Source organism: Podarcis filfolensis, assembly GCF_964270895.1.
Source record: "Podarcis filfolensis genome assembly, chromosome: 2".
Lineage (NCBI taxonomy): Eukaryota > Metazoa > Chordata > Lepidosauria > Squamata > Lacertidae > Podarcis > Podarcis filfolensis.
The window spans coordinates 44,652,688-44,666,817 of NC_139605.1; the positions used below are offsets into that span (position 1 = coordinate 44,652,688).

Genomic DNA, 14,130 nt, shown 5'->3' on the forward strand with positions numbered 1-14,130 from the left:
CTCCAGAAGTAGCATGGTTGGCTGCACACATTTAACAAATGAGAGGCTATTCATGAGTACAGGTAGAGAATAATGATTAGGGCTGAGCCAAATGTTCTTCTGGTTTGCTTTTTGCTTTTTGCCTCAGAAGCAGAAATTTGGGGTGTCTGGCCCTATCCCCGTGTTTAATCTTTAATACTGCATTTTTTCATGGTTGCTAGTAGCAATTTATATGTTTCCATTCTCTCGTGGTGCTTCAGTGCCACTTTATATATATTTTAAAAATAATCAGTTTTATTTCTTCTTGAGTGGCATTATCCAATAAACTGGGCTTGCCATATTTCAAAAAGTGAAAATCTGTTTTTGGCCAAAGTTATTGAGCTTTTTCTGCAAAATCTCAAAAACAAAAAAGAGAGAAGTATTTTGCCTGTTTTTGAGAGCCAGCATGGTGTAGTGGTTAAGAGTGGTGGACTCGTAATCTGGTGAACCGGGTTTGCTTCCCTGCTCCTCCACATGCAGCTGCCGAGTGACCTTGGGCTAGTCACACTTCTTTGGTCTCTCAGCCTCACTCACCTCACAGAGTGTTTGTTGTGGGGGAAGAAAAGAAAGGAGATTGTTAGCCGCTTTGAGACTCCTTAAGGGGAGTGATAAAATGGGATATCAAATCCAAACTCTTCTATTTGGGGGGGGGGATTGCAAAAAGAAATCAACACTTCCAATATGGACATTTTTGCTGCTTTCAGATAATTCTGCCCAGATGCCATTTTCGACGGGTGGATACCAGCTATGTCTCGAAAATTCTGGGTGTATGGCAGCCTTAAATAAACTGGACACTGGGTGGTGATGTCTTCGTGCTAGTAATCCAATCAGATTTGGCTATATCCTGATGTCTTTGAGGGCAAATGAAGTAGGGGGAGCACTTCTAATATAGATTATAGGCAATATAGACAATACTAACCAATCAAGGATCACACTGGCCCATTAACACTTTAATTGCCTTTTGCAGTGATCCCTGGAAAAAACAATCCCAAGGGGTGGGGCTCCTGTTTGACACTTGACCATAGGAAACTGCCTTATATGAAGTCAGATTGTTTTCTTTGTCCACCCAACCCACTATTGTCTACTCCAACTGGTGCCTTATTCTGCAGGAGCTTAAGGCTCACAATTATAACCTTCCATCATAGGTTATTTGCTACAGCCCCTTGATCTACTGCCCATTGAATGCAACATCTGGTTCTTTCTGTCCCTTATGAACCACACACACAACTCCTAATCTGCTCTGGAGGCTTGGGGAACCCAAGGAGGAGGAAGAGGAAGGTCCACTCTTGTGACATTCAATCAATTGTGGACAATCAATGGGTTGCAGTGAGGTTGCGGTCTTCCACCATCATCTCAATGGCCCTGTACATGATGGCTGCGCACAGTATTTAGTCAACCTCATTGGGCTATTAGACTGTGCTGATATTTGGGGTGGGGAAAATACTTCTTCTTTAAGTCCATGTACTGGTTCTTAGGATGATGAACAAGCAGTCGTGTTCTTCTCTTTCAGAGCTTGTTTTCAGTTCAATCCTCTTTAGACTTTCTGTTTAAAAGCACAGAAATTAAGTGATTCGGTAAATACTTCATCTTTCTACTCTCTATTTACTTTGCAGTGGAATGACTGAAAGTATATAACATGATTAAATTGTCCCCAGTGGCAAAGGAAGAAAACTCAAGAGTTAGCAACTAGTGATATATGTTAATTGCAAAAGAAATGAATGAAAGAATGGGCACTTTACATCTCTTCTGTGAGTAATTCAGATTTGCAGATGGCATTGCAAAGAAGCATAATTGTTCCGACAATACCCGTTGTAGCCTATTTTTAACTAGAAAATAACAGTCAAGATGTAACTCTATAACACCTTTTGGATTTCCTTTAATTAGACCATCTCTGTAATTATCTGAGGTGTTTTATTATAAGTCAGTTTTTCTATGCTGTTGGTGGATGTTTTGATGCATTTGGAGGTTTTCATCTTTAAATAGACTAATCTGGCTGTTTTTTTCTTCTTCAAACGGTTGAATTCAGCAAAGGAAGGACAGGAAGATTCAGTTTCCATGCTGCTCCATGACAGAGAACAACATCTTATTGAACATCTGGCTTCGATGTACATAATAAAACTTAGCAGCTGGAAGGAACAAACCCACTCCTCAGAAAGTAACATAAAAGACACAGGAAAGAATCTCCCTGTTAAGATTCCACATACTCTGACAAGGAAGATGCACTAGTCTCTCTTTCGGTTGAAATACTGAAAATTTCTTTAGGAGATTCTTAGCTCATAACAGACTTACAAGCACAGATTTCACCTGAACATTGGGAGAAACTTCTACAGCAGGGAGGGTAGGACTTTCTTTTCAGCCTGAAGGCCACAGGACCTTCTAGGCAATCTTCTGGGGTCACATGGGCAGGGCCAGAAGCCAGAGTGGTTGGAGCAAGAAATACTAATTTACTCACATAGCCCTCATTACCCTTTCTTCCAGTCAAGCAAGACGCATTAACGGAGTTCAAGGACACATTCTAGACAGGCAGAAACACTCAAGGATGGAGCAAAGCAGGAATGGTGAGAGATGTAGCCTGAGGGTAGTTCAGAGGGCCACACAGAGAGGCCTGGAGGGCCACATGCAGCCCCTGGGCTTGAGGTTTTCCAGACCCATTTTTGTTTTTGAAGGGGCAAGCTCTTCCAAAATGACACCACTTACCTCCTAGAGTGGTAGTGGGTTCAGCCTTGCTGGAAGTCTTCAAGCAAAAGTTGGGTCAGCCAAATGATGGGATTCCTCTAACTCTGGATTTTCTGCATCAGTTGTGGACTTAGACCAGGCTTAGGCAAACTCAGCCCTCCAGATGTTTTGAGACTACAATTCCCATCATCCTTGACCACTGGTTCTGTTAGCTAGGGATGATGGGAGTTGTAGTCCCAAAACACCTGGAGGGCCGACTTTGCCTATGCCTGACTTAGACTAAGTAACCTACAGGCCCCAAAGATTTTGGATGTGTACACCTATTACATTTTATTCTAGAGTCAATGGAAACTGGGCACTCCTTTGTTTTACCTAGTCCGCTCATGTAATCTAGAGATCTACTGCATATTTTTTGGCCCCCAAAAACACTTCTTGAGAAACTGTTTTCATTCTGATTGACTCTGCATTACCCTACAATGATCCATTGCATTGAAAACAGATGTAGGCAGTACTGGCAATAGGGATGTGTGTATGAGTGTCCACTTCTACCCAATGATGTTGTGAATAGGCATATACCAAGTCTGCAGTTGCCACTCTTTTCTTCATTCCCCATGCACAGGGTGGGAAAGGCATGAATAACCCAATCAAGGGGAGGATTTTCAAATGACGGTCAAGAAACCATACCCACCCTTGTGGAAGGCAGTCTCTAGAATCCATCTACATTGAAAACAGCATGTTGAGGACAAGTGTGAATGCGTCGGGATTGAGAAAAAATAAATAAATACATTTTTGTGCTACAAAATGGTTAGTGTGTACACAGCCTCTGTGTTGTGGATGTGGAATTGAGATTTCCCTGTTGTAGTAAATTGTCTTGAGAGGATAACTTTTTAATTATTTGCTCAGATGTATAGCCTACCTAACACCTGCTGGTTCAGCTGGATAACATTTCCTCATAATGCTCGATGTGATTTGAGGATTATCTGCATAGATACAATGTATTTGCTATGGTTGAAGAACAATATGAAACTGTGCTATTGCGTGAAATTGTGTTTATGCCAACAGCAGTAGAACCCAGTGAAATTAGGAGTGCCTGGTGAATAACATCTCCCGTAAGGGGCTATGCTAGCTGGGCATGTACCCTTCTAACTGTGGCGAATCCTAGGAGTCAGCTAATTATTTGAGGTTGCACAAGCAAATAAGTTCGCCCCTATCACCTTTATCCATGAAAACCGTGCAATTTGTGTGGCTCAGTGGTGGCGTAATGTATTGTCTGTTTATTTCAGCTGTTTTTATGCCACGGGGCACAAGGGTTTCTAAGCGGTGTTCAGAAGGGTTATGTAAAGCATACGGTGGATAAAACCAATTTAAAATTACTGTATTTTTCGCCCTATAGGACGCACTTCCCCCCTCCAAAAATGAAAGGGAGATCTGTGTGCGTCCTATGGGACGAAAGCAGGCTTTCGCTGAAGCGTGGTGCGCACCGACCCCTCTCGCTCTCCAGGCTTCAGGAAGCTATCAGCAAGCCTGGGAAGCCCGCAGGAGTTCCCGCAGGGCTCCCTAGGCTGCGGATAGTAGCCTGCTGCCTGGAGTGCGGGGCGTGCCGAAGCAGAGCGCCCCGCGCTTTGGGCCGATATCCATGGCTGGGGGAGGGGAATATTTTTTTTCCCTTTATTTCACCCCCAAAAAACTAGGTGCGTCCTATGGGCCGGTGCGTCCTATAGGGCGAAAAATACGGTACGTAATAATAAAATAAAAAAGGCAGCCCTGTTTAGGGAAGTTTTCAATGTGTGACATTTTAATGTATTTTTAATCTTTGTTGGAAGCTGCCCAGAGTGGCTGGGGAAACCTAGCCAGATGGGCAGGGCACAAATGAATTATTATTATTATTATTATTATTATTATTATTATTATCATCATCATCATCATCATTATCATTATTAGCTTCCTTAAAATGCCTGCTGAAATGGAAAGGACTTGATGAAGCACCTGAAGTTTGACAGGGAGCGGGCCTGTCTGATCTCAACCAGGAGGTAGTTCCACAGAACTGGTCCTGCAACGCTGAGTAGGATAGCATTATCATCAGTGGGTTGTTCTCGTCTTTTCTGTGTTTGGGCTCTGCGTGCAAATAATACTTACACCTTTTGCCTTGCCTTTTGGATTTACTTTTTTTACTAAGAGTCTCTGCTCCCCAACACCTAGTGATTACTTTTCCTTTATCTGTGTGTGCGCACCCCGCTACCAGCTAAGGGGATGCTTGGGCTCTAATCCACAAAAGTGCACCATAGATATAATCTTTTAAGGGCCTGGAATTTGGTAATTGAGCGATGGTTGCTAAAGTCAGATTGGAATAACATATCTTCAAGACGTTAAATTAAAACAACACAGATATTCGCTTACTGAGAAGCTGAGAGGGTTGCAGACTGGACTGAATCTGCCCTGAGATCAACTGATGAAGGGCTGTATACAAATTTAATAACAGTAATAAGAATAAAACGCCTGTTCAGCTCCTCATTGGTTCTGTGGGTCCTCCCCCTAGAATATACTTTTCAGAGGGCATATGAGGACTGAAGGAGAGAGGAAAGTCTAGGAAGATCAGCTCTGTGAGCAGCAACTTTTGGGTGCAACCTATTGTGTCTATTATAATTAAACTTCCACAAACTAATTAGGATTTTAATTAGTGTTATTCTTCCATTAACTGCCCATCTTTTAAAGGAATTTTCCATTTGTCTTTTTCTGTCCCTTTTTTTGTTGGTACCATACAAATGTTTTATAGGTAGGTATTGTGAAATTGCTCTCACGTCTTTTGTTTTCTCATCAACAAAGCTAAATCCACAGCTTACCAGCAGCGAAACCATATGGTAAGTGTTTCTAAGAAGTCCTCCTACTATGCAAATCATACAGGCATTGCACGGGATGAGATTATGTTTTGAGCTCATTTAAGTCCTGGTAGATTTCATTTGTTCATTTTTCAGTATCTGGAATATATATGGCATTCCCCCTAAAATTCTGCTCATTCTTAACTTTTCCTTCTTTGGGTATATAAAATTCACATATATAACTTATAATCTATTTATTAACTTATTGGTTTGAAAAATGTACATGGTGCTTTTCAGATTAAAATAAACCTTTTTCTAGGTTTTTTAAAAATGAAGTTTTAGAGCAGCTAATAAAATCTGAAATGTAAGTACAACATTACAAAATCTTTCGCAGCAGAGATTAAAACAAGAACAGTGAGTTGGATTCAAACTTTAAAAAGGTATTTATCTGAAGGCAAAAAAATAATAATTAAAGTCTGTGCCAGGCAAGTCTCAGGGAGAACATTCCGGAGGTGTGGTGCCACAACTGTAAAGACCCTGCCAAAGGTCTCATTTATGTTTAAAGGTGGGGAGATCCAGGGGAGATTTAAGTGAGAGAAGGGGATTGTTAAAGTAACCTGGTCTCAAGCTCAGAACTTTTGAAATCAATGGTGCTTACTTCTGAATATACATCCATCGGATTGCAATATTACGGATGTTTACTCTGGTATCTTGAAAGTTTGTTGTATAAAACTGTAGGGTGGAATTCAGCATAGCGCTAAGGAGACTGTTTCATCAGTGCAAGCATTTCAGCTTGCCCCTTATTGCAGGCTAATTGTATCTGGCCCCATCTATTTTAAAGTGGCCTTTTTGGATGCAAATGAATGTGTGTGTGTAGGGGGAATCACAAAGCAAGTTTAAAAACACCCTAAGTGTCAATTCAAGGGACGCGGGTGGTGCTGTGGGTTAAACCACAGAGCCTAGGACTTGCCGATCAGAAGGTCGCCAGTTCGAATCCCCGTGACGGGGTGTGCTCCCGTTCCTCAGTCCCTGCTCCTGCCAACCTAGCAGTTCGAAAGCACGTCAAAGTGCAAGTAGATAAATATTTACCACTCCGGCGGGAAGGCAAATGGCGTTTCCATGTGTTGCTCTGGTTCGCCAGAAGCGGCTTTGTCATGCTGGCTACATGACCCGGAAGCTGTACACCGGCTCTCTCAGCCAATAAAGCGAGATGAGCGCCGCAACCCCAGAGTTGGTCACGACTGGACCTAATGGTCAGGGGTCCCTTTGCCTTTACCTAAGTGTCAATTCAACCTTCAAACTAGAATAAGCTTAGGCTTGTGTTAACAGACAAAGCAAAGTTTGCTGGTTTTTCAGACTATGACCAAGAATATATAATCATTTAAGACTAATGAGCAACCATAAAATGTGAGCCTTTATGGAAAACTGATTCTGTCCAATGACTCTGCTTAGCAAACGTTTTGTCAAATGATTTTCTCATTACCCAACTAAAGCAGCCAGAGGTTCAAAACAACCCCCCCATGTTATGACAGGACCCAAGGATTTGCTTCCTAGTATTTCCTTTCTTGAAATACAAGCCATGGCAGCTGCCAGTTCATTTGGAAGGGCAAATGGTGATGGGAATAGTTAATCCTTTCTTCCCATCATGTGCTCCTGTTCAAATTTGCGCCTGGTAGCATTTCAGTGAAAAATAAATTTGAGCATAACGTGAGATTCCAGTGCAAAAGATATGCTGATGTAGCATTTGGTATATACCTTCCAATATGTCACAGGTGAAAATGGGGACATCCTTGTGACACCCCACTTCCCAAGGATCACTGCCCAGGCTACCTTCTCTCCTTCCTGGCTTTCCTCCACTTTCTCTATTCAGTCTTCATTCTCTTTGCAGTTCTCTGTGTTCCACCAGAGAAAACTCAGGAAGGTGTCAAAGAGATACTTGGGAAAACACATTTTCTACCATATGTGATCAGTATTCAAGACAGCTGCTGTGTGTGTGTGTGCTTGTGTAAGTCTGGCTGTGCACTGCATGGAGCCTTGGTATTCACGCATGCCCATTGGCCTACATGTGAGCTGAAGCCAAAATGTCTTCATTCACCGACTTGGATATATAACTTCTAGAGATGACCCTGGGGAGGAAACCAAAACCTGAAAAATGACAGCTCTTGTGAAGTGCAGACAGAAGATAAAGACAGCGAAAAAGGAAAAAGCTGAGACAGTGTTTTACCAGGGACTAATAAATAGGGACAATGCCTGACAAACAGGGATAGTTGGATTCAGGATAACCACAAGGAAGAGGAACTGTACCAGTAAAGAAGAGGGCAAATGAGGCACTGGACTGCATTAAATTTGCTAATTTATATGTATCCAGTGCTTTTTTTTTTCTCAGGGGGCATAGGGGTACATGTACCCAGAAACATTTTGAGAATCTAACGGGAGAAAAAACTAAAAAACCCCTAAATTTTTAGTTTCTTCTCTAGCACAGTGAATCATCAGTTCCGTTGCTACCCCTGATGGCAGCCTCATTTCCTGACACAGTGTTTCCTGAGTCTCAGACGGAAGCGAGCGTTTAGTGTGTGAAGTAGGAGTTGGAATCTAGCATGGTGATTGGTCAGTTTTGTGGTTTCCACCTGTGATGGCAGTTTCATTTCCTTGCCTGGTGTTTCCTGAGTCTCAGACACAAGCAGAAGAATCGGGAAGATGTTAGTGCACACAACCTCATGCTAATGTGGAAGTTACTGTGAGCTGTCAGCTGTGTAATTTACTGTATTTATTTCCCCCCGATTTGAACTACAAAATGGTGATTTTCTTGAGTCAAAATGAGAGTACCCCTAAACATTTTTAAAGAAAAAAAGCAATGTATGTATCTATGCAAATTTAGAAGCGGTTATTGACAATTAGCAGAAATACAATACATCTCACCATGGCAAAGAAGATGGAGATATTGATGGGCGACTTCAAGGTCCTTCCCTACTCTCTCATCTTAGGGTCCTTTATCTTTCAGTTGGACCTGGACTAGACAAGCCTTCAGAGAGAAGTCCCTCAAAGAGAGCATTGCCCTCTGTAAAGTAGGACACATGGGCGTCTTCATTGGCGTGTTTGAATCCAACTCAGTCCCAGGGAAGAAACACTGAGTCTGATCAAGGAAGATTCTAAGCTGTCTCTCTAGATCAGAGAGCTAAGTCACTGGAACACCTTTCAGATAGACGTTTAAATGTTGTGATGCTCTTTTGAAAACAGATATTAAATCTTCGAAAACATACCCTTCATGACAAATTGGCTCCCCTTTTAATCTAGTCCACACATACAAGTAGTAATGACATAATACTATTAAGACAGGAAGGGCCTGTCAGGCAAAGGACACGTAGCTTAATGGGCCCTCGATTGACTAGTCCTAAGCACTCTTTGAAGAGATCAGGAGAAGGTAACGTTTGAAAATACACGGCTCAGGAAGAAAAGCCTACAAGCTCAATACTTTTTAATTACTCTACAAATACGACTGCAGGTAAATGACAACAGACTAAAAAATCAAGCATGCCACCTCATGGACATCATTTTCCAGACATTAATTTGCCATTTGACAAGTCATTTTAATATGTTGTGATGAGTGTTGTCTACATTTATCTAAATCAGTACCATTCAAGATTTTCTGCACAGCAATCAGCCCTAGGAAGAACAATTGGAATCTTTTAATTTCTTTTTGTCCACCCATCTGATTTCTGTCTTTCCCTTTTGTTTACTCCACATTCCTCAAATCATTAAAGCTTTCTTTGTTAGGACCAGTCGACATATTACTTTGTCCTACTCAGCCTGGTTGTGCATTACAACCAGAAAATGAGTGCAGAGAGTGAGGTTTTCTTCAGAACCAGCACCCTGAGTGGCCTCCACCCCACTCCTGTCAGATGTAGGCTAATGAAAGGGAATGTGTGTGGCCGATTTATGAAGCTTTTGTTGGTTTGGAGCCAGCAGGTCTGATTCTTGACATCCATGATGCTTCTCAGTTCTTTAGTCTGAACAGCTTTTGAGGATCTGACCTAGAAGAATACTCTTAATTCCTCTTCCTTTCCAGCCTGTCTTAGACTCACACTTTGCTCCCCTTTTTGAGTTTTTGGATTGCTATGTGACGGCTAATCTTGCTTCTTTCATCAGATATCATATCTCTTGTCACCACTGTCCTCACTGACACCACCCCACCTGTGATTGGAGACTCCTCCTTAGGCTGTGGACTTCTTTCATCTTGAAGAAACCTATATAGACACAACCCTACAACTCTTGTGGGACCTCACATTATGTGTACACCTATCCCCCCCAATATATATTTTATAATGTGGCTTATATTGAACATAGGATCAAGTTCCATCAAAATTCATAAGATTTCCTTCATAAACTGGTTGATCCCATTTGTCATAGCCACCCTCTATAACTGCCTTTTCTTCTTCTTTCAGTAGTATAGTAAACAGATGTCCTGTGAGATTTGATGTAGTGATAAATTCCATCCTGGGTTTCTCCAGCTGAAGTAATGGCCATGACTGCTGCCAACAGTGTACTTACTAGTGACGCCAAGGACATAGAGTAAGGGGTGGATTGTTGCAGTGGCTGCTCTTTTGGGGCTGGCTGGCAGTGTTGGTGTAAAACTGTTCATGGGAGCAAAACGCTTCTAATGGTATCTTCATTTTGAATGCGCTGCACTGCTGTGATCAATTTTACTGATAAGTGTCCTCTAATTAAACGGAACGAGAAGATCACGACTTATTTTAAACTGGGAAATGAGTTGGATGTAATTGTCTAACACTCCTAATGGTTTTCCTGTACCAGTCTTTCATTTTTATTTTGCTGGTGATGAAGATGCTGCTGTTGCAGCTGGAGACTTGAGCACCCTAGTCTTCATAAAAACGGGCCTAATATGTACAGAATGAAAGGGATTGCTATTCAAGTGAATCCCAGAATAGAAGAAAATGCCGCAATACTGCTGAAACCTTTGAAATAAATGCCGTGGTTTTACAATATAGTATTTATACCAAGCACTGCATTCAATTAAACTGAATTACAGCATAATCCTATGCTCAGAAACATATCCCTGTATGCACATGATTATTCCCAGGAATCCGTGTATAGGATTGCTGCCATAATCATCCTGTAGTGGTATGTTTAAGACTAGATGCTTTTAGCGCCTGTATTGTTTGGTTGTTTATTTAATTAGTCAATGAAAAGCATGTCAGCATACTTTTTAGCTTTAACATATACAACAATGTGAAGTGTTTATAAATTGCTTTGTGTCTGAACATGCTTCTAAGAATAAAGCTTTAATTTAGATATGGAAATCCTTGACTTAATGTACCTGGCTTTGTTTTCAGCATGAGATAGGGACCAGGCTTCTTGCTGAAGAAGAGAGGGACTACCATTTATCTTTTTGAGATTGTCAGAGTCTGACAGCTATGCACTTACAATCCAGTTAGCTTGTTTGCTTTTCGTAGCTGAGATCGAGAGCTAGTAAATCTTCTCCCTCATCTCTGATATTCTAATGCTACTACTTAGCATTTATAGAGCACATTTCAAGCATGTAAAGCAGTTCTATGCATCATCTGAGTAATCTTTATTGCCAACTCTGTAATGTAGGGCAGCACATTATCTCCCTATTGCAAATGGGAAACTGAGGCTGAGAGGCTAGCCTCACCCAGTGTTTGTGTCTATATGTACACGTGTGTGTGCTATTGAGTTGATCTGAATGCAGAAATTTTGGAATTATAGTGCACATATGTGTCTTCACTGTTCTGCACCAGATATCAATGGTCATTTTAATCTGATGGTAATACGGGAATGGGCTAATGCCAAAGATGTTTCAGGTCTGCTGAAGGAACACGCTGATAAAAGCATAGCATCTATTTACTCTCTCCTTTTAATAGGACAATGCAGCCGAATATTCCCACCTCACCTTGGCACATCACAGATAATCCATGGCAATGGTACCACCGTTGGCACAGTAATAACATTCCAGTGTTCTGCAGAACACCAGCTGATTGGACAAGGCGTTGTCACATGCATTTGGAAAGGAAACAGCACACAGTGGACAGCAGACATTCCCTCTTGTAAACGTAAGTATTTCCCCCCAACTGATTTGGACAATTCTTTTACCTTATCTTTTCCGACTTGATCCATAACACTGGCAAAGCTGATGATGGATGTGTAGGGGAACAATGAATGATCGTTACTGTATTTTTCCATGTATAAGACGAGCTTTTTTGACCCAAAAATGAGGTTCAAAATTTAGGCTCGTCTTATACACGGGTAGTGCTGACGGGGGACATGCGAATGATTTTTTTGGCACGAGCCTGAGATTGTAAGCGATTGGCCGCTTGATTGTTGGGGGGGGGGGAGATGCTGAAAATCGCACACCCGTCAGAACGAAGTGCGTGCCCGAGATCATAAGCAGCAATTGTAAGTGACGCGAGCGGTTGTGTGCTGCATTCTGGCAGGTGAGCCATTTTCACTCCCCCCCCCAAATAATCCTCCCCAAAAGCTCAATCCCTCCTATTTTCTAAATTTTGAGGCCCCCAAAATAGGGGGCGTCTTATAGATGGAAAAATATGGTACTACCATATGCAAGAATACTTGAGTCACATTCTGATATTACCAGCTACCATCAAAGAAAGGCTTGTTGAGAGCTTTATGAGGGATATAAATGCTTACCCTTGTACTTGTTTCATTTTTGCAACTGTGAGACGTGTTCTGTACCCTTTCTCAGAAAACTGCAGGTCTGACCAATCAGGCTGATTTTTTATATAACTTGTCTGTGAATAGCTCTCGCTCGCTCTCTTTAATTTAATGCTAGGCTTTTGGAAAAAAAAATTGATTCATCTCCTAAAAATATGGATAGTTCTGTAAAGCGCAATTAGGCTACTGCCGGTAGATAGCAGAAAGAAGAGGCTGTCACATTGACAATGGGCCTTAAATGGCAACAATATTAGCCCCTTTTCACTCTGTGCTTTTTCTTATTTATTACACCAGTGGTAATGGTCCAACTGGGGGAAAAGAGGCTGCAGCCAAGCCATAGGATTTCAGCAAGTTGCTATCAATCCTAAATAGACCGGAAGTGCATCCACATCTAATTTTAAAATGACAAGGGACTGCGTGGCTTGCCCACTCATCTGAAATTTGCTTGCAAAGCTGAACTACAGTGGTGCATTCCTGGTTAATTGTGTTTCCAATCACAGCAAGACACTGGCAGCAACAGCTGCTCTAAAGAGTATAAAAGCCGTCTTTGGAAGGTGTCTTAATAAGATATTACCTAAATATCTGAGCCCCATGTTAAAGTCTTGACATCGAATTATTCAAATAAATCAATATGCACATTATACTGAGTTCTGTTCCTCCTTTTCTTTGCACTCTGGTGTACCTGTAGATTGTGGGCTGTTAATGTCATTCCTTTAAAAATTCAGATGCATGCATTGTATTGATTCAAGACTGTACAGCAATAGTCTGATATCACTATTGATGGCCAATATGTTCATGTCCCTGGATCTCCTTTCTTACGGTTCTTGAACATCAAACCACAGCTGGAGTAGACAGCCCATCAAATAGAAGATTCTCATCTGATAGCCCTTCAGAGAGAGCACACCGGGCCACCCTAGTCAGTGGCGAATGAAGGTGTCGTGACACCTGGGGCGAGATGTCACTACGTAGGGCGCATGTGCGACGTTGTATGTGCATGTGCATGCACCGTACGTAGCGACGCCACACATGCACTGTACATAGTGGTTTGCTGCCGGAGCCGGGATCCTCATATGTGGCTGCGGCAGCGCGATGGCTGCTCGCGCCACCGCGAGCCCCCGTGGGGTGCCGTCTTGTCACCCTCCCAGACATGGCACCTGGGGCGCACCGCCTCCTGTTGCGATGCCACTGACCCTAGTACAAGCCATCAAGGGTGCCTAGTTTTGTGTGCTGACTTTAGCGGATGCAGCAGGTGATATAGCAGAACCAAAGATTATTCACATGTGCCTGATATCTACCTAGATCCAAGCTAGCAGATAGAAACAGCCCTAGAAATTATTCTACCTTAATGTAATATGTGAAACTGCCAGCGGGATGGCACAGCAGACAATGACTGCTGCTTACCTGTCTGTGCCTCACAGCTAGCCCTGTTAAATACCACACGTGTTCCTTTCTAATATTAGGAGTATCACTTTTCTTATTGTTTGCCCCTTGATCCTTCCCCCTCCCTATTCTTTGGTGTGCTGAAGCATCGCAAGTATGTCTACCAATATTGCATTGATGACGGACAATCTCTTGCTCCTCCTTAGACTTGAAAAAGTGTGACCCTGGGCAGCGTTATAGCTTTGCTTGCTGGGAAGATGAACCCTGACACTGTTATCCATAAACATAACCCGTTAAATATCAGCTGCCAGGCGAAGTATACAATTAAATTAAAGAGCTGTCCTAACCATTAACTTCTTTAAAGGTTTGCCTCCCATCATCCCCCCCACCCATTTTTTTTGGTAGCTCTAGGATTTGTTAATGTCATTCCTTTAAAAATTCAAATGCATGCGTTGTATTGAATCAAGACTGTACAGCATGCGACCCACTTATGTGGTGTCCGACCAAGGGCTTCATAAGCATCCTAGTGTCC

At 42.2% G+C, this 14,130-nt stretch overlaps 1 protein-coding gene across 1 annotated transcript in view; it reads left to right on the forward strand.

The window, feature by feature from the left end:
* SUSD3 (sushi domain containing 3) overlaps nt 1-14,130 on the forward strand; it is a 53,592-nt gene that overhangs the window by 17,147 nt on the left and 22,315 nt on the right. Inside the window, exon 2 of the mRNA XM_083603127.1 lies at nt 11,411-11,599. Within this exon, the coding sequence (XP_083459253.1) occupies nt 11,411-11,599 (189 nt within the window). The remainder of the gene's footprint in view (nt 1-11,410; nt 11,600-14,130) is intronic.